The 26,270-nt window shown below is 44.3% G+C and overlaps 1 protein-coding gene across 1 annotated transcript; it reads right to left on the bottom strand.

Annotated features, from left to right (window-relative positions):
• Nucleotides 1–677: 677 nt before the first annotated feature.
• PCP4L1 (Purkinje cell protein 4 like 1) lies at nt 678–23,102 on the bottom strand. Its single transcript, XM_032616093.1, has 3 exons — nt 22,864–23,102; nt 2,894–2,948; nt 678–2,277 (listed from the first exon to the last, which is right to left on the bottom strand). Exons 1-3 carry the CDS (start codon nt 22,870–22,872, stop codon nt 2,135–2,137), a joined length of 207 nt encoding a protein of 68 aa, XP_032471984.1. The 5' UTR covers nt 22,873–23,102; the 3' UTR covers nt 678–2,134.
• Between the last annotated feature and the right edge of the window lie 3,168 nt (nt 23,103–26,270).

Genomic DNA, 26,270 nt, shown 5'->3' with positions numbered 1-26,270 from the left:
TAGTAGTGAAGGGGAAAAAATCATGCTCCAGATCAGGGTGGCAAAAAACAAATCAGCAGGTATCCTCCAAGCAGCAGAGTCTATAGGAGACGGCTGGTGACAGAGAATGCCACTATTGCCCTAGCACCAGCCAACTCTCAGAAGCTCATATCACCAGGAACAGGAAGTACCTATTTTACTTTAGTGTTAATAGGGGCAGACCAAGGTGCAGTACAGTTAATCCCCATCTTGTGTCCACGGAACCAGAGAACAGGGAATCCTCCTGTTCTACCGGGACATACTGGACACACCCTAGTGTGGCAATGAGGTTATCCTTTTATTTGCTCCTGAGTCCAGGACTGAAAGCCACCATCATTACTATACTGCACTCAGAACAGATTTCAAATGTAAAATTTCCTTCTCGTCTCTGGCAACAGGAGAAGAGGGCCTTCCCGTGAATTACTGTTTAATTCTCCTGATAGTCTATAGCCATGGCTTGTTAGGCATGGACGAACTTTGTAATATAGGTTGCTTCCAGGGATATTGTTCCTTGCTTCCTATTCAGAGCTGCTGCATGGTTCCAGCTTCTGTATTCTTAAATCAGTACTAAGAAGTGAGGAGAATGGGGGAGAGAAAGCGTTCCTTGTTCGACCTTCAAGCATTTGGCTTCCGGTCTCAATGTATAGAAATCATTTCTCAGCAATGTAAGCCATCATTTTATTCATGGTTTAAAATCTTCAGTGTGACAGTGGTGCTCTCTATTGACCCAGAGTCATCTGCTTCTTCTCCTGTTTGATAAAACAGTGGGAGGGGAGGAGGGTCGTGGGAGGAAGACAAAGCAGGAGGGACAGCTAACACAGGTCATTCGGGGAGAGGGAGGAAGGGAAGATGGGGTTTGTTTTCAGAGGCAGATCCACCAAGCGTGTGCTCGCTGGAAGGGGAAAGAGAAGGAGATGAACAGCATCGGGGGTGGAAATAGCAGCAGGTAGAGACAATGTGGGTGGTGAATCAAGGTGAGCACAAGGTCAGGGAAGGAAGGTAGGAGAGGGCTTCGGTCTGTGTTAGTTTCCTGAGCCATCATGTAATCCGTGCAGTTGCTCTACCACCCTCCCTGAGGCCAGCTCAGGCTTATATTCATATTCCTCCCAAGAAAAAACAGAAGTAGAGGTCAAAAGGCCCCACTTGAGGATTTTGTTTATTGTTTTCATAATTATTAAACATGCTAAAATCACATAGAGTGGCTGTTCCACTTCTGCTCTGACTCCACAGTGGGGCAGGTAGGAACTACAAGGGTCACTTGGTTTTTGTGGCCTCTGGGGGTGGCTAGGCATGAGGGGTTAGAGGTAGGCAGGTTAAAAAAGCCCCAAGAATCCTTCATATGGTACATCTTTACCAGCAGTAACTTGTGTCCTTAGAGATCTCCTCCTCCTTCACTTTTCTTTTCTTCCCAAATCAACTGGCGATTTCCTTCCCAAATCTTCCCATTTCCCTGCCTGTGGCCCCTTGAACCTCTTCCACTTCTGCCCCTTACGGTTCTAGACTAGACGATGAAGGAAACTTTCCCTTGTCTCTCTACCAGTCCCAGTCTCCCTTCCTTGGACCTAATCTACTGAGCATGCACTAACATGGGAGCAGTTTGATTTAGGTCTGCCCAGGGGAAAGGGAGGCTCCAGTCCCCACTGTGGCTTAGCTCATAGGAGGGAAGTTGAGGTTCTGATGAGAAGGATGGGAAGGTAAAAAATGCTACCTGAAGTGTGAATGTTGTAACCAGTGGAACAGGGCATATGCCCCACCCTCGGGCACCCTACTCTGAAGGCTTTTCCCTCCCTCCCACATTGTCAGGGGTCCCTCTCTCAACCTCAAATCCTCTTGCTCTTCAGCCTCATAGGGCAGGCACAGGTACTGGTCAAGAAGCTGTATCCCAAGGAGAAAATGTTCCACCCTTAAGCAAGTGGCTGCCTGTTGAATTCTTCATCTTCCCTGTGTTCCTTGTGCCTCTGCGGCTGCGATGGGTTGAGAGGCCAGAGAAAATAATGTAGAAGTGTTGAACTTGCCTCAACAAGAAGCTTGAGGGACAAAGAGACAAAGATACACGGGAGTCAGAGCTGTGGAGAAGGGGAGGGAAGGGAGTAAGGTGAAGGGTAAGGCTGGTTATTCAGGAACTGGAATCCTTTTTCTTTTTCTGGAATCGCCGGAACTTGCCCTGAATAGCAAGGGCAGCCTTCTCTGTTTCTGGTGCCGTCAGATCAATGTCAATCTCCTCCTCCTCCTCAGCCTTCTTGGCATTGCCAGCTCTCCCTGCAGATAGTGGAGAGATTCATTAATGAGTAAACCTGAATTGCCCCAGCCCCTTTCCCAGGCCCCAAATACAGTGGTTAAAGTCCACTTTCTACTGGACTCTGTGAGGTCCCCCAATCTTTGCTAGGACCCGGAATGCCTAATAACTCTCCCAGAAGCTTGAGTCAGGGTACTTGGCTGAGAATTAGTTATAGTAGGTACTCAGAAGCTTTGCAACTCTTGAACCAAGATGACAAATGTCTTCTATCACCACTTATTCCTAAATCCTACAGTTCAGAGTCCCACAGCACACTCACTTTCCCCTGTTTTCCCTAAAGTTCTGATGGAGACAGGGGCTGGGATCATTTGATGAGTTTCTTCCTATCACTGTACGTGTTTCCAAGCATTCCAGAGCCAGTGTCTAAAATCAAAGAGTAAATTCTAGTCGGTTTACTTCTTAGGAAAAAGTGGAAGGAAGTTTATAGATATAGTAGTCCTAACCTAGTGCTTTGTTTCACTTATCACATTCTTATTCCTGTTACATCTGACTTTAGGAGCTTCCAGGCTTACAGCCCTACTTGTCTTCATGTCCCTATATTTACCTGCCCTACAAACTGCTTAGCCCACCCCCACTCACCCTTTTCCTCTGGGTCAGCTGCCTGGTTGGTTGCTGGGGATGTTTTGGTGTTAAGCTGGAAAAGAAAAATCAGAATATTAGATATTCACAGAAGTATTAAGGTGCCATCCCCATAGACTCACCATCATCATTTTCAAGCCCTCCTACTACCAGGTCCATCCCTTAGTCTTTTGAAGAAGTGGGTCTTGAGATCAGAGAGAGGGAGAAAAGTCATCAAAATTTATTCAACAAGTATTGACTGGTGCTAGGGAAATTGTAGAGGACAAAACAGAAAAAACCCTGCCCTCATGGAGTTTACATTCTAGGATATAGATAGACAAATGAATTTAAAAAATATTATTATGTTAAGTGGTGATAAGTGCTATAGAGAAAAGACGGGGAAGGGAGGTAGTGACTGCCAGGTGGGAAAGGAGAAATACAGTTTTATACAGAGTAGTCAGGAAAAGCCTCTCTGAAAGGTGGTATCTGAGCCAAGAGCTGAAGGAGATAAGGGAGTAAGGGCTGTAGGTGGTGGGCAAGAGCTCTCAAGTGCCCTGGGGTGGAAGTGTGACTAGCGTGTTTGAGCAATAGCATGAGTCCAACGTAGCTGGAGTGAATGACAGTTGGAGATGAGATCAGAGATAACTGGGAGATGGGGCAGACTCCGTCGGACCTTGGGAGTCTTTTTAAGCCTTGGGAGTCTTTTTAAGGAGCTTGACTTTTATCGTAAGGGTGATGAGAAGCCATTAGAGACCTTCAATTGGCACATAAGGGGCATTAGGGAGGAAGCTGAAAAATCTGTTCAGCGATTATTGCAGAAAACTAGACAGGAGATAATGGTTGCTTGGATCAAAAAGGTGTCAGTGGAGGTGGTGAGAAGTGATTTGATTCTAGGTATACAATTGTCCCTCAGATTCCGCAAGAGATTGGTTCCAGGACCCCCGAGGATACCAAAATCCACAGACGCTCAAATACCTTATATAAAATGGCATTTATTTGTATATTGGTAAGTATTTGCATATAACCTATGCACATCCTCCCACAGACTTAAAATCTCTAGATTACTTATAATGCCTAATACAATGTAAAGGCTATGTAAATAGTTGTCAATACAATGTAAATGCTATGCAAATAGTTGCTGGCTTGCAGCAAATTCAAGTTTTGTTTTTTGAAGCTTTCTGAAATTTAAAAAATTATATACTTTCAATCTTTGGTTCGTTGAATCCACGGATGCAGAACCCTCCGACACAGAGGGCCAACTGTATTTTCAAGCTACGACTATTGGTTAAATGGCATAGTGAGACAACTCAAGGATAGCTCCAAAGTTTTTGGGCTGAGGAAATGAAAAAAAATGAAATTGCCATTTCCTGAAATGAAGAAGACAGCAGGAGGGGCAGGTATTAGGGAAAGGATCAGAAGCTTGTTTTTGGACAAGTTTGAGATTGCCTACCTAATTATCCAGGAGGAGTTTGTTTTTGTTTTTGTTTTTTACATCTTTATTGGAGTATAATTGCTTTACAATGTTGTGTTAGTTTCTGCTGTATAACAAAGTGAACCAGCTCTACGTATACATATATCCCCATATCCCCTCCCTCTTGAGCCTCCTGCCCACCCTCCCTATCCCACCCCTCTAGGAGGTCACAAAGCACTTGATCTCCCTGTGATATGCAGCTGCTTCCTATTAGCTATTCTACATTTGGTAGTGTATATATGTCAATGCTACTCTCTCATTTTGTCTCAGCCTCCCCACCCCGTACCCCCTGGCCCCCGGCCCCCCACCATCCTCAAGTCCACTGTCTACCAGGAGGAGATGTTGTTATAAGCTGTTGGATATTCAAGATGAGTTAAAGAGAAGACTCTTGCCTAGAGATATAAATTAGACAATTATTAAGATGTGGTTGGCATTTAAGCCATGAGACTGGGTGAGATCACCAAGGGAGTGAGTTCAGATAAAGAGGAGAAAAGGGTCAAATCCTGAGGCATTCCGGTGATTAGAGGTTGTAGAAATGCGGAGAAATCAATAAGAGAAGTTGAGAAGAAGCCAGGAGAAAAGTCAAGAGATTATAGTACTTTAGAAGCCATATAAAGAAACTATTTCAAGGAGACAAGAGTGATTAATGGTGTCAAATTCTGCAGGTAAGGGACTTCCCTGGTGGTCCAGTGGTTAACAATCCGGCTTGCAATGCAGGGGATGCCCGTTTGATCCCTGGTCAGGGAACTAAGATCCCACATGCCATGGGGCAACTAAGCCCGCGCACCACAACTGCTGAGCCCGCGCGCCACAACTACTGAAGCCCGCACGCCTAGAGCCCATGCTCCGCAACAAGAGAAGCCACCGCAGTGAGAAGCCCGAGCACCACAACAAAGAGTAGCCCCCACTCACCGCAACTAGAGGAAGCCAGCCTGCAGCAACAAAAACCCAACGCAGCCAAAAATTAGAAAAATAAATAAAGTAAAACCAGTCAAGATATTGTCCCTATCTTCCAGGCTGAGTGAGGAGATAAGACAAGTATCCAAATAATACTTCCTGAGCATTTATTATGTGCCAAACCGTATCCCATTTAATCCTCTGAAACCTCTGAGATGTCATCCTATTTTATAGTTGAGGAAACAGGCTTAGAGATGTTAAAGATCTTGCCCAAGGGCTTCCCTGGTGGCGCAGTGGTTGAGAGTCCGCCTGCCGATGCGGGGGACACGGGTTCGTGCCCCGGTCCGGGAAGATCCCACATGCCGCGGAGTGTCTGGGCCCGTGAGCCATGGCCGCTGAGCCTGCGAATCCGGAGCCTGTGCTCCGCAACTGGAGAGGCCACAACAGTGAGAGGCCTGCATACCGCCAAAAAACAAAACAAAAACAAAAAAAACGCTGGGACTTCCCTGGTGGCACAGTGGTTAAGAATTCACCTGCCAAGGCAGGGGACACAGGCTTGAGCCCTGGTCTGGGAAGATCTCACATGCCGCAGAGCAACTAAGCCCCTGTGCCACAGCTACTGAGCCTGTGCTCTAGAGTCCGTGAGCCACAACTACTGAGCCCATGTGCCACAACTGTTGAAGCCCGCGCGCCTACAGCCCATGCTCGGCAATGAGAGAAGCCACTGCAATGAGAAGCCCGCGCACCGCAATGAAGGGTAGCCCCTGCTCACCACAACTAGAGAAAGCCCATGTGCAGCAACGAAGACCCAGTGCAGCCAAAAATAATTAAATTTACAAATAAAAGTTGATATGGTCCAATTTTTGTAAAATATATTGATTGCTTATGTATGTATATGTACATTTTTATTTAAAAATCTGAAAGAACTTGCACAAGGGTGTTCCCCAAACCCTATGGAATTCCTGCTAGTCCCCCTTTGACCAAAAAAAAAAAAGTTTCCATTAGAGGACGGGTTGTTCCTGAGACTCTTGGGAGACTGGCCACTCATTACTCTTTCTTTTCCCATGATCTTCCTGTAGTCGAGATATATATATATATGGTTGTTTTTTTTTTTTTTGGCACATGATCAATGTAATGACCCAGTAGTTAGCTAGGTGATGCTTTCCACACTGGCACGCTGTCATCACAAGAGGTCTGTCCACACTGCAAAAGCATGAGATACATGGGGTGTTTAGTAATAGGATAATAGTCAATAGTCCAGACAAGAGGGTCACAGGTCAAGAGGCAAGTTCTATAGTCCCATGATCTCTGACTTCAAACCCTCCTTTTTTTATTGCCAGCAAATCCCTGAATCTGATCCTTGCTTTAACCATTATCCCTCTCTCTCTCTCTAAGCCTGTTCCCTTAATCCACCAATTCTTTTCTTTCATCCTTCCCCTCTGGAGGAAAATCTGGACCCCAGTTCTAAAAATCTCCCCTCGAGTAACTGTCCCTTCCTCTGCCTTCCTTCTCATATCAGCTAACCTTGAGAATCCTCGAAGCAGGAATATTTGCCAGGGCTGAACCACACCCGCCACCCCTTTCCCTCTGCCCTGCCAGCTGTCACCTTCCTGAGTCTCTCCTGAGATTACTGACCCTGGAATGGAGCCATGGCTCAGCTGCTGTCTAGCCACCCAGGGGTTCTCAGCTCCATTTGGCTTAACTTTATGAGAGGTCACTACGGAGACTAGAAAAGGGTTCTGTAAAGGAGAAGAAAACCCCTATTACTCACAATGCCCCTTGAAATCCCTCTCACACCTTCTGCTAAAAAGTAATACGCTGGGGCTTCGACCTGCTCCTCCTCCCTGTACCCTCTCCAGCCAGTTCTCAAATAGCTACTCTGAACACTATGGATTTCTGGATTTAGTGGTTAGTGATTTGCTGAGGTGGGAGGTGGGGGCAGTTAGATCACAGGTTGTTAGCTCCCACCCTCTACATCATACTCAGCCCTTTACTGGTCCCTGGTCTCTGCCCCAAGCCTCCTGTATATCTTCCAGAAACTCAGCAATTTTAGATGAATCAAGGTCCTCTGGTGCATCCATCTGACAGCCATCAGATTAACCATATTTCTGGTAAACCAAGGAGGCACGGAGGTCCACTCTGGATGAACCAGAAACCACATGTGCTGTAAGACTGTCTCTTACAAAATTTCACAACTCCAGAGAATCAGTGCTCACCCACAAGAGCTGTGACAGGTGAGCGTTTCTCAGCCGCTCTCTTTCAGCCTCTCATTCTAGCCAGGTATGGATTACTGGAAACTCTCAGGTGCTCTTCTACTTCTTTCAATACTGAGCTCTTCTGACCAGAAATAACAACAGTGAAATGGTTTAGCAAATCCTTCCTTTTCCTTATGGGACCCATCTAGGGGAACTGGAAGAAATCAAGGACTTTAGAATGCCACCCCACCTCATCTTATTAATAATCATATATATTGATATAATATTTACTTTGTGCCAGTCACTTTTCTAAGTACTTTAACACGTTTAATTCTTACAACAGCCCTATAAGATAGGTATTGTTACTAGTCTCACTTTACAGATAAGAAAACTAAGGGCCAGAAGAGGTTAATTAAGTTGCCTAAGGTCACATAGCTAAGAAGTAGCAAAGCCAGGATTTGAACCAAGGTGGTCTGACTCCAGAGTCCACCCTCTTGAACATTATGCTATGCTGTATCCCAGTCTCCAGCCAAAGGCGTAAGCACGTGTATGCATGTGGTACACACATACCACATGAGAAGGAGGTCCAGTGTGAAACTGGTTTAAATAGACAAGTGCTCCCACACAGCAGAGCAATCCCTAGGTAAGAAGGAAAGTCCTAGAGATCATGATTTCCTTCCATTCCCACAGTTAGGCAGCTGTATTCAAGGACCAGTCTCTCAATCCATAGTCCCCAACACTTGCTTGATATATACTCTAGAGGGTCCTGTCCTCCCAATATGGGGAAAGCTTACTTGTAATTTGAGAACCTGATCCCAGACCTTGCCTACTGACTCAGATTCCTGCTCTGCTAGTTGAGCTAGCCATGCTGATTCTGGCTTTCATCTTGATGTTTGCCCAGTGGGCCTCCTGATACATACCGGGCTGACCCCTGCGGGTTAGCCATAGCCTATGTGTGTGTTTTTCACTCCCAGGGCCAGATGCTAGCCTTTCAGATTCTGAGAATTCCACATGCAGGATCATCCTGTTGGTTTCCATTTCAAATGACTCTCTTGCTTACATTTAAGCCTGTTACTCGAAGTTTCTAGTGAGTTGAAGCTTGGTTCAGTTCAGCCTCACTGCCTACACAAGACTAAATGTTTCTTACTTCTCAACATGTAATTAGCAACTATGAGGCCCATCAACTCTTGCCTTTCCCTAGAGGGCCCTAGTTTCTTTCCCTGCCTACATTCCTGTATTCCTTTTCTCCTCACCTCTGGGCCTGATGTGCTCCAATGTTCCATTCCATCATCTTGGCAGTAGCTGCCAATTCCCCATGAGTATACTTTTGTTTCCTCTGCAGTTCAAAGTTGTGGACTCTCCCTTCCAGTGTGGACGGAGGAAAAGGAGAGGTCTGCTGGCTTAGGGGTCTTCTGTCTTCAAACTTTGAGAGACTGCAGAGAGGGATATGACACAGCAATATCCTCCCTTTCCTGACCCCATACCTCCTTCCAGGGAATTTATCAGCATTCAGATGATGTCTTTTCCTTCCATTTGAGCTTTAGATCCCATTCCCCTTTTCTCCTCCTCAGGAATCTTCACAATCAATTCTCTTGACTTGTATATAAATAAAACCTCTTCCTTTCTTTAAAACCGAAAAAACAAGAAAAAGCCTTCCTCAATCTGAATTCCTTCTTCAACCACAACTAGAGTGAAAAGAAGCGGGTCTAGGACCAAGCCTTGAGGAACTCCAATATTAAAATGTTAGGGTGAACAGACGGAGAAATATACTATGTTCTTGGACTGGAAGAATCAATATTGTGAAAATGACTATACTACCCAAAGCAATCTACAGATTCAATGCAATCTCTATCAAACTACCAATGGCATTCTTCACAGAATTAGAACAAAAAAATTTACAATTCGTATGGAAACACAAAAAATCCAGAATAGTCAAAGCAATCTTGAGAAAGAAAAACGGAGCTGGAGGAATCAGACTCCACAACTTCAAACTATACTACAAAGCTATGGTAATCAAGACAGTGTGGTACTGGCACAAAAACAGAAATACAGATAAATGGTACAGGATAGAAAGCCCAGAGATAGACCCACGTGCATATGGTCACCTAATTTATGACAGAAGAGGCAAGAACATACAACGGAGAAAAGACAGCCTCTTCAATAAGTGGTGCTGGGAAAACTGGACAGCTACATGTAAAATAATATTAGAACACTCCCTAACACCATACACAAAAATAAGCTCCAAATGGATTAAAGACCTAAATGTAAGATCAGACACTATAAAACTCTTAGAGGAAAACATAGGAAGAACACTCTTTGACGCAAACCACAGCAAGATCTTTTTTGACCCACCTCCTAGAGTAATGAAAATAAAAACAGAAAAAACCAAATGGGATCTAATTAAACTTAAGATCTTTTGCACAGCAAAGGAAACCATAAATAAGACAAAAAGACAACCCTCAGAATGGGAGAAAATATTTGCAAATGAAACAACAGACAAAGGGTTACTCTCCAAAATATACAAACAGCTCATGGAGCTCAATATCAAAAAACAAACAATCCAATTAAAAAATGGGTGGAAGACCCAAATAGACATTTCACCAAAGTAGACATACAGATGGCCAAGAGGCACATGAAAAGATGCTCAACCTCACTAATTATTAGAGAAATGGAAATCAGAACTACAATGAGGTATCACATCACACCTGTCAGAATGGCCATTATCAAAAAATCTACAAACAGTAAATGCTGGAAAGGGTGTGGTGAAAAGGGGACCCTCCTGCACTATTGGTGGGAATACACATTGATACAATCACTGTGGAGAACAGTATGGAGGTTCCTTAAAAAGCTAAAATAGAACTACCATACGACACAGCAATCTCACTACTGCGCATGTACCCTGAGAAAACCATAATTCAAAAAGAGACATGTACCACAATGTTCACTGCAGCACTATTTACAATAGCCAGGACATGGAAGCAACCTAAGTGTCCATCATCAGATGAATGGATAAAGATGTGGCACATATATACAATGGAATATTACCCAGCCATAAAGAGAAATGAAATTGAGTTATTTGTAGTGAGGTGGATGGACCTAGAGTCTGTCATACAGACTGAAGTAAGTCAGAAAGACAAAAACAAATACTGTATGTTAACGCACATATTATGGAATCTAAAAAAAAAATGGTACTGATGAACCTAGTGGCAGGGCAGGAATAAAGACGTAAACATAGAGAATGGACTTGAGGACATGGGGGGAGACGGAGGGGGAAGCTGGGGCGAAGTGAGAGTAGCATCGACATATACACTACTAAATGTAAAAATAGATAGCTAGTGGGAGGCAGCAGCATAGCACAGGGAGATCAGCTCGGTGCTTTGCGATGACCTAGAGGGGTGGGATAGGGAGGGTGGGAGGGAGGCTCAAGAGAGAGGGGATATGGGGATATATGTATGCATATAGCTGGTTCACTTTGTTGTACAACAGAAACTAACACAGTATTGTGAAGCAATTATACTCCAATAAAGATCTATAAAAATAAATAAATAAATAAAATGTTAGGGTGGTCCTTTCAAAATAGTGCTGGAACAATTGGATAGTCAAGTGCAAAGAAACCTCAATCTATGTCTTGCACCCTATACAGAAATTAACTTGAAATGGATATAAAACCTAAAACTATAAAACTTCTAGAAGAAAATCCAGGGAAAAAATATCTTTGCAACCTTGGGGTAGGCAAAGATTTCTTAGATACACCAAAAGCATAATCCATAAAAGAAAAAAATTATAAATTGGACTTCATCAAAATTAAAAACTGCTCTTTGAAAGACACTCCTAAGAGAATGAAGAGACAAACTACAGACTGGAAGAAAATATTTGCAAATCAGAAATCTGATAAAGGACTTGTATCCAGTACATATAAAGAACTTTCAAATCTCAATAGTATGAATACAGTTTGTAAAAAGGAGGAAGATATTTGGACACTTCACCAAAGAAGATACATGGATGGCAAATAAGCACATGAAAATATATATATCATTAGTCATTTGGGAAATTTGAATTAAAACCACAATTAGACATCATTATACAGCTATTAGAATGTTTTGTTGTTGTTGTTGTTTTGGGGGGGTTGTGTGTGTGTGTGTGCGTGTGTGTGCATGCATGTGTTTTTGTTAGGTTTTTTTTAATGACTATACGATGTGCTGGCAAAGATACAGAGTATCTGGAGCTCTCAGACATTGCTGGTGGGAAGGTAAGATGGAACAGCTAGTGTGGAAGTTTCTTAAGTGTACATTTTTCATACAACCCAGCAATCCTACTCCTAGGTATTTACCCACGTGAAATTAAAACGTACATCTACACGTAAACTTGCAAGTGAACGTTTATAACGACTTTACCTGCAATCACCAAAAACTGGAAACAACCAAATGTCCCTCAACAGAGGAATGGGTAAACAAATTGTAATACATCCATAAAATGTAATACTACTCAACAATTAAAGAAGGAATGAACTACTGATACATACAACAACATGGATGAACTTCAAAGGCATTATGCTAAGTGAAAGAAGCCAGACCCGAAAGGATACACGTATACTGTATGATTCCAATTATATGACATTTCTTGTAAAGGCAAAACTATAGGTACAGCAGACAGATCAGTGGCTGCTAAGGGCTGAGGTCATGGGAGGGGTGAGTATAAAGGAAAATGGGGGAATTTGGGGATGATGGAACTGCTGTATATCTTGATTGTGGTGGCAGTTACATGATGTATATGTTTGTCAGAATTCACAGAACTATATCCGGATAAAAGTACATTTTACTGCCTGTAAGTTATACCTTATTAACTTATTAAGTTATACAAGTAATGTAATAAGTTATTAAATAATAAGTTATTTTTTTAAGGGGAAAGAAGGTTAAGAGGGGTCAAGAAGCTAGCAAAGACTGAGAAGGACCAGTTAGAAAGGTAGAGTAGATAGGTGACTGGGGAAGGGGTGGGGGCCAGGGTCTCTCATGTCTCTTTTCTTTTCGTAGCTGGACTTCTCAGAACACTTACTGTCTCCATTTCCTCACCTCCCACACACTCTCCCACCCACTTCAACCTAGCTTCTACTCCTACTCCACTGAAATGCCTCTTTAGAAAACCAATGTGCTCTATGATAAGAAATCAAATGCAAAAGTTTCAGCTCCACTTGGCTTGACCTCTTGAAGCGTTCAATAATCATTTCACCTTTCTTGACACATATTCTTTCCTTAGCTCCTGGGACGTCACAGTTTTTCCTGGTTTTTCTCCTATCTTTCTGGACGCTTCTGTCAACATTTAAGTATTGGGGGCTCTCGAGGTTTAGGGCTAGGCTCCCTTCTGTTCTCTTTTCCTAGATGATCTTATCTGCACCTATGACTTCAGTTATCATTTATACAGCATCATCCAATAGAACAGTGGTCAGCTATCTACTGCTCACTGCCAAATCTGGTCTACGGCCTGTTTTCCTAAATTAAATTTTACTGGAACACAACCATGCCCATTGTTTGCATATTGTCTGTGGCTGCTTTTGCACCACAATAGCAGAGTTGAGTAATTGCAGCAGAGGCCACAGGGCCCACAAAGCCAAAAATACTTGCTACCCGGCTCATTACAGAAAAAGTTTGCAGACCCCTGCAAAAGAACTTTTTGCAATGATGGAAATGTTTTATATCTGTGCTGTCCAATATATGGCATCCCCTAGGCACACGGGGCTATTGAGCATTTTGAAATGTGGCTAGTGCAACTGAGGAATAAAATTTATAAATTTATTTAATAAGTTAATAATTTATTAATAACTAATAAGCTAAATAGCTACATGTGGTTAGTGGCTACCATATTGAACAGCACAGAATGCCGTTGACGGCTCAAATGGACAGCTTTCCCTTGGTATCCAAGAGGGATTGGTTTTAGGATCCCCAGGGATACCTAAATCCACAGATGCTCAAGTCCCTTACATAAAATAGCACAGTACAGTCTGCCCTCCAGTACCCATGGGTTCTGCATCCTCAGATTCAGAAATTCAATCTGCTGTTTGTGGAACCCGTGGATGCAGAGGGCAGACTGCATACCTCTATCCCAGAAATCTCCTCTGAGCTTTTAAACATCTCCACTTGGGCTTCCCTGGTGGCGTAGTGGTTGAGAGTCCACCTGCCGATGCGGGGCACACGGGTTCGTGCCCCGGTCCGGGAAGATCCCACATGCCGCGGAGCGGCTGGGCCCGTAAGCCATGGCCGCTGAGCCTGCGCGTCCGGAGCCTGTGCTCCGCAATGGGAGAAGTCACGACAGTGAGAGGCCTGCGTACTGCAAAAAAATAAATAAATAAAATAAAAATTAAAATAAATAAATAAATAAAACATCTCCACTTGGATGTTCTATGGGAACTCCAAACTCTTTGTATCTCAAACTAAATTCATAATCCTACCTACCCAACCTAGTCCTCTGCAAGGTATTCCCCATTTCATCCAGTTGTACAAGCCACAAACCTAGAAATTGTTCTTGACACCTTTCTTTCCTTCATATTGCATATCCAATTCAATATTAAGTCCTATTAACTTTATCTCCCTAATATCTCTTAATCCATTCACTTCCACCATCCTAACACAGTTGTTTCTTATGTGGACCACGGTAATAGCCCAAGTGGTTACTGATGCTCTTAGGATAAAGAAGAAAATTCTTTTTTTTTTTTTTAAAGAAAATCCTTAAAAAAAAAAAAAAAAGAAAATCCTTAACACAGTCTAAAAGGCCTTACATTATGCAGCCTCTGATTACCTCGGTAACCTCATCTCTGTTCCTTCTCACCTCAGGACCTTGGCACATGGTTCCCTTACCCCTGCTCCCCTTTTACCTAGTTAATTCCTATTTATCCTTCAGAGCTCTCCTTAAGGGTTCCTTCTTCCAGGAAGCCCTTCTTAGCTCCCCAGACTGGGCTAGGACCCTCATAAGTTTTCACAGCACCTGGTATTTCTCCTTAGTAGTACTTGTTACTAATGTAATTAAATAATAATTTATTGATTAGATATTTAATGTCTGTCTCCTCCATTTCTGTGTGGGTTCCTATGAGGAATTCGCTATGAGGGTAGGGGCAGTGTCTATCTTACTCACTCCTGTAGTCCCAGGGTCTAGCACGATATACACTCATATATGTTGAACAAATGAAGGGAGCTCCTACTCTGCTGTATTTGCCACCTCACCACGATTTCTGAAGTCTAATTTGTTTTCAGATAGCTGAGGGCCTTATTCTGTAGCTGGCTCAGAGATTGTGAAGCCAGGTCATTGCTTTTCCTCACTTCAGTAGATGTGCCTGAAAAACAGCTGAGGATGAAGGGGAAGAACTTCTCTAGGAGTGTATTTCATGTTACCTGTATTATAGTTATTGTGTATTTGTCTTACCTCCCCTTCCCCAACTTCACCACCCCACCAGAGTCCATTTCCTTGAAAGCACGGTCCATTTATTTGTGTATCACTTGTAGTAACTGCAACCTATGTCTTGCACATAGTAGGTACTCAGTAGATATTTGTTTATGTGAATTAAAATTTTCTCAAGCCTCAAATTCCTGGTGGAAGCAATATGTCATCTTAGGTAGAGGTAGACAGATCCGAGTTCATATCCTGGATCTGCATTGACTATCCTGGCTCTCCCATTCCTAGCTGTGTGACATTGGATAAATCAGTTAGCCTTGCTGTGCTCAGACATCTCATCTGCAGAAGAGAAAACATATCTATCCTAAAAGGTGAAAAGACCTAGAAAAAAACTATGCAAAATACCTAGCATATATCAAAATAAATTGTTATTATTTTGAAGTAATGTAACTGTGGATTGAATATAAGAATAGGTCAAGTTACTGGGGTATTGCCTGGCTCAAGACCTGGAATCAAAAAGTAGAGCTGCCACAGCATATATCTTCACTAAGTGGGACTGAAGGAGGAAGGGAATACCTGGGATGGCTCTAAGGGCCCTTGAGGCTTATTCTGCTACCAAAGGAGTTTCATAACTGTTCTCTTTTTACTCTAAACCAACCCTGGAAATCACAATCTCCCTGTATTCCCAATGTCTGTCCCCCAAAATGCTGACAATAGCTCTAAACCTTTGGTAAAGGGCCCAACAATAGTCTGCTTGGGCAGAAATTGTATTCTGTATAGCAGCTGCCCATGTCTGTAGCCCTGGAGCCTCCTGGAACTACTCCCAGGTCACAGGTGTACCAGAGGGGACCTCCAATACAGCACCTCCATTAATGTTCATGTTTCATTGCAAAGAACCCTTAGACACAAACATACCCTTTTTTTTTTTTTTTTTTTTTGTAGACCACAGGGAGAAGGTTAGTCCTCAGGAGCAAACAGACCATATCTCCTCAATCAATCCTTTGTATCAGAAAGATGACTGTGTAAATCCATTCCTTGCCTCAGAAGGATATCTTGTTAGTATTGGCAAAGCACCTGAAAATAGTCAAAGTGGTAGCGACTTAGGTGCTTTTTCCCTATAGCTGTCACTATTGGGGAATAGGTACCCTATAACTCTAGGCCCTACTCGCCCTGCCCCCTTCTTGGGCTGCATTTCTCCCTTTCTTTGTCTCTTACATCTTTAATGGCGTTGCCACAGCAACCATTGTCACGCGAAGAGGCAAGATAGTGTCACCCCCTCTGTTCCAAGCGGCAATTTAGAACTAACCATGGGAAAGGTAAACTACCCAGATTTCCCCATATGCCTCATCCCACTGGGGTCTTTAAAGAGGTATCACAGGTTGTTAACAGCAGCAACAGACAGGAACAAAGGAGCACCCCATTGTATCTGGATCACATATACTCTGCTTTTGCATGATATATCTTGGATGCTGGGCAAATGAAAACACATCATATACACATTATAGTACTGTTAGGATCACTTAGCTCAGATGAATAAGCACAGGGACTCAGAATCCTGTCCTATAGTCCAGGGCAGGGAAATCTAAAAAGGGCCTGAATCCTAAAAATCCTAAACATGAGCCCCAAAGACCCCTTTCTTGCCTTAGTATTGAAATAAATCCTAGGCCTTGTAAGCTCCCTGCTTGCTTTAGAGATGCAGAAAGTGAAGGGAGACAGGAGTTGGTGCATCTGCTTTCAAGTAGTGACAAAGAGGCTTCAGCCCCCCAGGGACCCTTTTATCCCTGCTGACATGTTCTCCCCCAATGGTAAATGAGGTTCACCGCTACAGATCCTTAGAGCGGCCTTTGGGATCCCCTGGTGCCCCTGAAAGACCCTGGACCGCTGTTTTTGGAGCACTGCTGGAACTGTTTCAATTCTTTCAGTGCAGCAACCAGCTGCAGTCCTCAAACAGCTTCAGAAAGACTTGCTCAAGGTCACCCTCAAGATAATAACAGAAAAAGGACGAGGAATCCTTACTCCAGGTTCTACAGACACACATTCTTTTCCTAATGTTTCCTAATGCGTGGAATAGAACCCAAATACCTTAGAGGCAGGAATACAACCTAAGCAGTCCGAGCTCCCAAGCCCCATGGTCTGTCCTTCCCCCCCTCAGCCATCCCACCCCTGTTTCCTGAAATAGCAGTACCCCTCACTGGAGTCAGGCAGAATTCTTTGGCTATGCCAGCTCATGGTATGCGGTGAGTCAACAGCCCCCGCCCGTTTCCCCCCAGCATGGGCTGCCACAATTTAATGAGTAGTTATTTGCGGTGCTCTGCACACAGCTTGGAGCTGTGCCTTCACCCCATACTGGGGGTAGGGGGTAGGGGAGAGAAAGTAGTGCCAAAGCATCATTTATTACTGTAATCTTCAGTGTGCATCCCACCCGTGACGTTATTGTCCCAAAATAAATGTATTAATCCCACCACAGTCTACAAAGCAAACACTCAGCTGGAGGGCTTTGTGGGGGAGGGAGGCAGCACCAAGGACAACAGAAGGGTAAATGGCACCTCTTTTCCTTGGATGGGGGGTTGGGAAACTTAGGTGGGCCCGCCTTCTGGCATCAGCCTGGAATTAAACAATAATCAGGCTTTAGGGAGGAGAATGTGATAAGATCTAGGCACCTGCAGGGGTGCAGTTTTCTTAGAAAAAGTGGTTTGGGATCTGCTTCTGACTTGGCTTACTCTTGCAGGTAAAATAATTCTGGAGCAAGTCACTTTGAGCAGTAGGTCTGGAGTACGGATTTAGAAAATCATGCACTTAGTATTCATCACTTACTTTGCCAGCCTAACGTGTTCTTCTTTCCCTCTTCTAGATTTCTCCTCCCAAAGCCTTTGTACTCTCTTTGGAAGTCAAGTGGCCAAATGAAGGAGTAAATGTTCAGCGTCTGTTTGATTATCAGGTACCGAAATTCTACTTAGATACCTGTTTTCTGCACTGGATCCTCCAAGTCAAATACTTTAGAGTTAAGAGAATTGCTCATTCCTTTCTTTTCTGAAAGAAAACCTCTCCTTCTAGTCCTTGTTTCTTTACAGTGATGATAATCAGTGATGGACACCAGAAACTAAGAATGCATGAAGGGCTTCCCTGGTGGCGCAGTGGTTGAGAGTCCGCCTGCCGATGCAGGGGACACGGGTTCGTGCCCCGGTCCGGGAAGATCCCACGTGCCGCGGAGCGGCTGGGCCCGTGAGCCATGGCCGCTGAGCCTGCGCGTCCGGAGCCTGTTGCTCCGCAGCGGGAGAGGCCGCAACAGTGAGAGGCCCGCGTACCACAAAAAAAAAAAAAAAAAAGAATGCATGAAAAGAGGACCTCCAGACTTCCGCCTTCCTACACTCCTATTAACTTACCTACTCCACTTCAGCACATTCATTGCACTCACTTTTAAGGTGACTAGGCATCTTGCATAAGGAAGAATAGTGCTTACCCTGTCTAGTATTCTACCAAAATTTACCCCGTTGGTACATATCATCCTACATTGGTCTCTCCTCTCTCTCTATCCTCTTGCTCAGGATTTATTAAATCACACTGCTTAGATCTCCTATAGAAAGTATTTCTAATATATTCCTTCAAAGTTGCATGTAAATTAAACCATTCTATCACTGGAGTCACATGTTAAAAGAGTCTTAGGGAAAGTTCTTTGGGGATAAGAAGGCAGCAGTTCTATGCCCCAGTGTTGGTTCTAATACTGTGTAAACTTAGATAAGGTTTGGGCCTCAGTTTCCTTATCTGTAAAATGAGGAGATTGGACCAGATGATCTTTTTATTTTTTTTATTTTTTATTTTTTTTTGCAGTACGCGGGCCTCTCACTGTTGTGACCTCTCCCGTTGCGGAGCACAGGCTCCGGACGCACAGGCTCAGTAGCCATGGCTCACGGGCCCAGCCGCTCCGCGGCATGTGGGATCTTCCCGGACCGGGGCACGAACCCGTGTGCCCTGCATCAGCAGGCAGACTCTCAACCACTGCGCCACCAGGGTAGCCCTGGACCAGATGATCTTTAGGGTTCCTTGACAAATCTGAAATTATATGGCTAAAATGTTTTGATATATTATTTGAGATATTTTTGGTAAAAAAAAAATACCTGTATTTCTTCTAGATAGAAGGATTTTTGCAAAACTAAGCTTATTTTTTCCATGATAACATAGACTCATGAAAGACAATTTGGAACTACAGAAAAACAGAAAGAAAACAGGGGGGAGCATTCATAGAACCACTACCTTGAAAAGACAAGCTAGTGACTTATCTTGATTGACCTGATCCTACTTCCTCCTCTGTCTTTGCAGCCCTATCTCCATCACTGTCATCAGTTAAGATTCTCCATGGACAGACATGAAAGACACATCAGGTTTGCATATTCGGACTCCAGCCACAATACTTACGGTGCCTGTCCCTATAGAGACTTGACATTCTAAGGTGTTACTGATAACAGCTGCAGCTGAGGGAGAAGACTATATTCCCAGGTCACAGGATGACAAAGTCATCCACTTTTATCAGCCAGTCTCCTGCTCAAGCAGCTAAAGCCAACAACCTGGATTGGTGACTGAGAAAGGGATGAGCAAGCTCTGGAACCAGATTCTGGTTTCTCTTACTTCAGAAGACAGATATTTCTAGAGGTGGAAGGCTCTCCAGTATCCAGCTCTTCTGTTTTATACGTCCAACATAATCATTGTCATCATAAAATACCAATGAGAGAGAAAGAGAGAAACTTGGATTTCCTCCAAGTCCCTACCAGGTTCCCTAACAAATGGTTCGCAGAAGACGTAACAGAATGATGTCACCCTGACCAAACTTCCATTGTGGAGGAGGTTGTAGATTCAGGCAGATATGCACAGGAAGGAGAATGTGATCCCCAAAGTGTGATATCCCATTCCTATTACCTAGGAGGACAGCAAGCAGAATAATAAAGGAGGGAGTACTGGGTCTAGTGAGGTTTCTAGTTGATCTGTCCCTTGCTCCATCCCCTGCCAGCTTGAGGACAGACGCTACGGGGCAGACACCATGGAACTAGTTACCAGTCATCCATAAGCCCCATTTCAGCAGAATGACGGCTGGACCAAGGGATTCCTCCAGCTGGGCTTTTTACAGTTGAGAAGGGCAACAGGATCACAGAAGAACTTGCAAGTGTGCTTTAAGCCGCCAGCTACACCATATGACAAGGGACTATAGGAAAGAGCCCTCATGGACTGAATGCATCTCCCATCCCCATTCTTCACCGAAACTAGCAAAAAGTTATTAAACTATAAGAGATAGACTGTGATTCACAGCAATCAAGTCCTGCCTGCAGCTGTGAATGCAGACAAGCTGGAGACGAGCCCCTGCAGCTCCTCTGCACACGAACATACACACTCACAGGGAAATGCTCTGCTGTAGTACTGAGTGACAGCAGAGCCAGGAAGGCAAAGTATAACCAGAGACCCTCCCCAGCAGCGTCACCGGGATCCTACGCTTTTCCTCTAGGTCTGGAGACCCCCTCCCCAATTTTTGTTCTTCATTTGAAATGGAACTCTCTTAAAGAGATCCCAAATTCTCTCATTTCATGCAGTTTCACTGAAGCAAGACAATAAGCAGGTGGGGGAGGTGAAGCTTACATAAGATTCAGAGTGCACAGGGCTTTCCTGGGCTAGGGCTCCAGCCTGAAAAAGGAGATCCCTGGGGCTGGGCTGAGAGAAATAAAGAAGTTTGGAGTCTCCCTAGAGCTTCAGAGCTCTGGGCAACACTTCCACTTTTCTTCATAGCTTTTACAAGAGGAAGAAAACAGGCTGGGTCTTGGCCTCTAGGGAAGCAGAAGCCCTTTGGGTATCTGGTTCAGGGACAGCTGATCTCTGTGTAAGCCCAGGTGGCTGCTTCTGGATTTTATAAATACTCATCCCTGAAGCCAGGCTCAGCTTTGTATTAGGAGGCAGCTTCGACAACTAAACTGCTAGTTAGGACCAGTTCACTCTGACAGCCTGGGAGGTCAGGCAGCCCTGCAGACACTGTCAGTTACTTCCCATCCAAGGATTCCACTCTCTTCATTCTACTGAGTTCCTGATCGAGGCTAGTCAAGTACAGCTGCTAAGTCAAGACTTGACTTTCCCCTCAAACACCAAATTATTTTTCTTGACACTGCTTTGTGACAGCTTTGTCACTCCATCAAATATCACCCCAGATCCCAGCCCCTGTAGTGTATCCTACAGAGAGGCTGTGCACTTCCCCTAAAAAGCACAGGCTAACCACACATCTTCATGTTGGCATAGACTTCAGATCACAAACCTCCAGGGGATGGCTTGAATTGCAACTTTCAGATTTAGAAACACTAGGGGGGTGCTGAACTCTAGACCTCAGTGAAAAGAGGGCAAAGAGGGCCTCCCTGGTGGCGCAGTGGTTGAGAGTCCGCCTGCCGATGCAGGGGACACGGGTTTGTGCCCCGGTCCGGGAAGATCTCACATGCCGCAGAGCGGCTGGGCCCGTGAGCCATGGCCGCTGAGCCTGCACGTCCGGAGCCTGTGCTCTGCAACGGAAGAGGGCAAAGAAAACCTAGAAAACCTCTCTTCTCACATTAGGGCTGAAAGAAGCAAAAGGAAAGAAGATTGAATCTTTTTTTCCTTTTCTTTCTTTCTGAAAGGCTGCTGTGGTCACAGTCACAACTATCTGAGGGACAGGAAACCACTTTAGTTCATCTGCAGCCCCCAGAGTAGCTGAATTTTCCAGGATAAACTTAGTGGACATGGCAACCAAAACATAGTAGTTGGCACTAATTGGCTTCCCGGGCGAGAGATTTTGGTAGGAGCCAGCAGAGCTCCTACTAAAGATGAAGATCTAAACTGAGACCTACAGGGTCCTACCCCTTCACTAACCTTGTATCCTTGACACTTCTCATGCTAGTTTTCTGAAATACTCTAAAATAAATTTTTTTTTAATTTTAGAAGTGAGATGGAGGTGATAACAATATCTAACATACAATGAGTGCCTACTTTCTGCCAGGTACCGTTCTCAGTACTTGGCATATATTTTCTCATTTAATCGTTAGAACGACCAGTATTACCCCCAATTTGCAGATAAAACACTGAAGCAGAGAAAGGCTTAGTAAACTTGCCTAAGGCCACATAGCTAGTAAGCAGTAGAGCTGGGATCTGGCATATAGCTGAGATGTTGGATTTAACACAAGATCCTGGGTACTAGGAAAGGGGGTGCAGAGAGCAAGCTTGTGATGTCACTGCCCATACTGACTTCACTTAGAAAGGAAGATCCTTGTCTCTGGATGCCTAAAAATGCAGTCAAACAATGGAAGAGGTCTTTTCCAGTCTCTGCTTTGACCCCCACGGATGGACAGTGTTCTTTGAATAGAGGAAATCACAGTTAATGGACTGGGTCTGGTTCGGATGACCACGGACCCTGTGGAGACTCAGGGTGTAACAAGCACTGAAGGAGGTCTACTCTTGAAGGGGACACCTCCCCAGCAGCCAGACAGGCCCCCACTACAAGTCTTCTGAATATCAGAATGGTCCCTCCAACGGTTGGTTCTTGATTGAATGAGTGGAGGGTAGGATGCCACCTTCCTAATAGGGGCGAAGTGGCCACCCCAGGGGGCGAGGGCTGGAGTTCTCCGTTGAATGCTACATAAGGAGTGTAAAAGCAATACAGCCCTAGGAGAGGGAAGACAGAAGCTAATGTTTTTCTCAGAAGTCTGGGGAGTGAAGGGAAGCCCAAGTAACCTTGGAGCAGTAAGACCTATGCAGAGGGCAGTATCCTGAGGATAAAACTTATGACCTGAGACCTCAGCCCTCCCATTCTACAATCGATTCCAGTCCCCCCAAATCTCCACCGACAGTCAGGGAACTTAAAGCCTCCCTCTTCCAATCGCTCCCCAGCACTCCAAGGTGGGAGCTTTCCCAGAGAGGCAGGGGGCGTCCCGGGAGGATTCTCAGCGGCTCTGGGGTGCAGCACCCTCCCTCGCAGCCCTGGGACCCCGAGCCGCGGCCTCCCCGCGCCGCAGCCCTAGTCCGCAGCGGCGGGGCCGGGCAGCGCCTCTCACCTCGCTCATCGCGGCGGCCAGACGGGGCGCGCGGGGCGCGACACGTGCAGGGGAGACAAGGGGCACTCAGGCTGCACGGGCGACGGCCGCAAGTTGCCGGGCTCTGAGGCAGGGGACCCGCTGACGAGGCGAGGAGAGTTAGTGCGGAGAGCCGCTGCTCCAGTGCCCGCACCCCAGCTCCAGGCGCTCAGCTCCCTGCCAGGAGTCCCCTTCCGACCCTGTCCTGTCAGTACCGCCCCGCGAGCCTCCGCCGGCCCCACCTTTTATAGTCAGCTCCCTGCCAGCCTCCAGCCCGACCAATAGGAGCTCTTCCTGCCGCAGAGTGACAGCCCCTGGTATCCAATGGTGGCAGGCTCAGAGGTCTGCTGCATTTCCAAACTAGGGTAAGACAGAGAGCGGGAAGGAGGGGGAGACCGTGGGGGGATGAGAAGATGGAAAATGAAGCAGGGGCAGCAAAGGAGGAAGGAGAGGAAGGAGTAGTACACGAAGGAAAGAGAGAGAGAGGCAGAGAAGGAGTGTGTGAGTTTGAGAAAGTGAAGAAAGAAGAGCTGGAAGGATATCAAGAGGGTGCATGTGAAGCAGGAAACTGAATGAAAGGGTAAAAGCCAAGAGATGTTACAGATTAAGATTTAGTAATAGTATGGCAGTCTGAATAAGAGAAGGGCAGAAAGGAGGAAGGGAAGGAGAGGGAGAGATAGAGACAGAGAGGGACAGAGAGAGCAAAAGAGAGACAGAGAGATGCAAGGGGACGGTATTCTGTGGCAAAGAACAGGGGAATTTTGAAGTGCCTGTTTGATTTGGAAGATCATATAGATCTAAGGAGTTGAAAGACATTTTAGGATTCATCAATTCTACCTCCCACATAATGCGAAAAACCCTTCTCCAACAAAATGATGGTCCCCTAGCATCTACTCAAATAGGTAATGAGCTCCCCCCAAAAGTTAATTTACGACTGTTTACTCATTCAATCTCAGTCTGACAATGTGCCCTCCACTGTGCTCCACTGTGGTGGTGAAGCTATTAAAAAAATGAGAGACACACACACACACACACACACACACACACACACACACACATTATGACCTTGCACCTATTGTTGCCATTAAAATAGATTTCAATATGCAAGTCCTATCTCTTAGAGTCTAGGCTTTTTCTTCCTGCAATTCAGGTAGGAACCCATTTGGTGGCATATGTTTGAGTACCAAAACTAGCAAGTGGATTCTGCCCAGATGTAGGGAGCAGATGTGAAAGATGATGCCCACAGTCCAATCTATATAGATTATTTTTCAATAAGATGGAACTTTACTAAATAATCACTATGTTGTATAAGTTTTAAGAAAAAAATGTGATTAGAGCAAGATGAAAAGAAACAGAACACCTAGGTAAAAGTCAGGAACTTTCTGATAACTTCAACTGCTATTCCTAAATATCTAGCTTTCATTTCTACTTTAAAGAAATCCTTTAAATGCTCTTGCCTGTGATACTTCTAGGCATTGTAAAACCTTTTAGCCTACTTAAAGCTTCAGTCAGCCAAAGCCAAACATTTTCAGCGTTAGCCGTTTCACCCTTTTGATAGTTTCTTTCATGGCCTGTAATAACTGAGTCATTAATAGTTGAGCTTCTCTCAGCCAGCAACCACTGATCCCTTCTCAACAACCAGATTCAGATAAGACCTCAAATACCCTTTCTCTAGCTAGACCCTCTGTGTGTTTACATTTTCTCTGCCACTTCGGAAACAGAGAAGATGGAAAAGAAGATCACATCTTTTCCCCCATCTACCTGGGATCTTCTGACTCTCACTTTCCAATGGGAATCTGGTTGCCTAAGTTACTGAATTCTAAGTAGGCTAGCACCTACTTACTCTATGCAGCCTACCCTCTGGTTTCCCCCACCTGTCTAAGGAACAGCTAATTAGCCTTGAAAAGATTGTCTTTAGTGAAGCAGACTTCTCCAAAGTTCTTGAACAGTGATGCAAAGATTATACAGAGAATCCAAGATCCTAGATCAGAGGTTAGCAAGCTTTTTCTGTAACAGCGAGAGAGTAAATATTTTAGGCTTTGTAGGCCCTATAGTTAAACTACTTGAGCCTCCCATTATAGCTTGAAAGCAGTCATAGACAATATCTAAACAAAATAGGTGTGGCTATATTCTAATAAAACTTTATTGTGGACACTAACATGTGCATTTCATATAATTTTCATGTGCTGTGAAATATTCTTTTTCTTCTTTTACATTTTTAATGTAAAAACCATTCTTAGTTCACAGACTGTGCAAAAACAGGCAGCAGGCCAGATTTGGCTTACAGGCCATAAACTGCCAATCCCTGCCATAGATGATTAAATGCCCAAGTATGCTACAACAGTAAGTTGTATAACAGTAAATAGTATAGGTCTAAGAAGAAAGACATTGTCTAGGACTGAAAGAGTCAAAAGCTTCCTGGAGAAAATGGGATTTGGGCTGGATAAAGGAAGGGTAAAATTTAGACAAATGCTAGAAGGAAGGGGGGAAGGAGGAAAAGGTGTCGATCTGACATCTGGGTGATAACAAGAAAGAAATGGTGAAAGAAGACTGAGGTTTATGGTAGGGAAGTGGCAGGAGATGTGTGAGGGCCTTGAATGTCAGAATAAGGAATTTAAACATTACCCTTGTACAAATGGCATTTTTAGATTATACTTGCAAGGAAAACATGGGACTGATTTGAGAAGAGAAAGACCAAGAGCAGGGAGAAAAAGATGGGGATGTCATAATTGTACAAAGTGCAACAGTCTGGGTGACTATAGTGACAGTAACAGAAGAAAAGGGACAACATCAAGAAACCTAAGGCATAAGGAATCAATAACAAGATTTAGGAGAGGATTCAAAGTGACTCTCTTGGAATCGGGACCAGAATATTGGGAGTTATTCAATTATTCACTGGCTATTAAACACACATTATGGCCAGGACTTATGCTAGGTGTTGGGAAAAGAAGACCCACATGACATAGAACCTACAGTCTAGAAGGGGAGAGATGGTCATGTGAACGCGAAGGTGCAATATTATTATGGGTGCTGTGGTGGAAGTCTGGGCAAGTGCAGTGAGAGTCCAGAAGAAAGAATAGAATGAGAATAACAATCTGAACAGGCATCATAAGGAGCTACTAAGAATAGCAAGATCCCATGCATGGAACTGGAGTTAATTTGTGAAGACATTCACATACTAGAATGAGGATAAATGAAATCAGGTATGTAAAGGCATTCTGTAAACTGTGATGCTAAAATGTGAGCTATTTTTACATTTTAACAGAGCGTTGTGTTATCTATATTAGGGAAGAACATAGAAGAAGAAAGGGGAGGAGGTTGAAATTGAGCCTTAGAGAAAAACCCATAGTTTTCCATAACCAATAGCCTTAGGAAAAATGAGAATCCAA

The sequence above is a fragment of the Phocoena sinus genome, chromosome 1, assembly GCF_008692025.1.
Source record: "Phocoena sinus isolate mPhoSin1 chromosome 1, mPhoSin1.pri, whole genome shotgun sequence".
Taxonomy (NCBI): Eukaryota; Metazoa; Chordata; class Mammalia; order Artiodactyla; family Phocoenidae; genus Phocoena; species Phocoena sinus.
The sequence above is the reverse complement of the archived record's forward strand: the minus strand, read 5'-3'. Positions and strand labels throughout refer to the sequence as shown.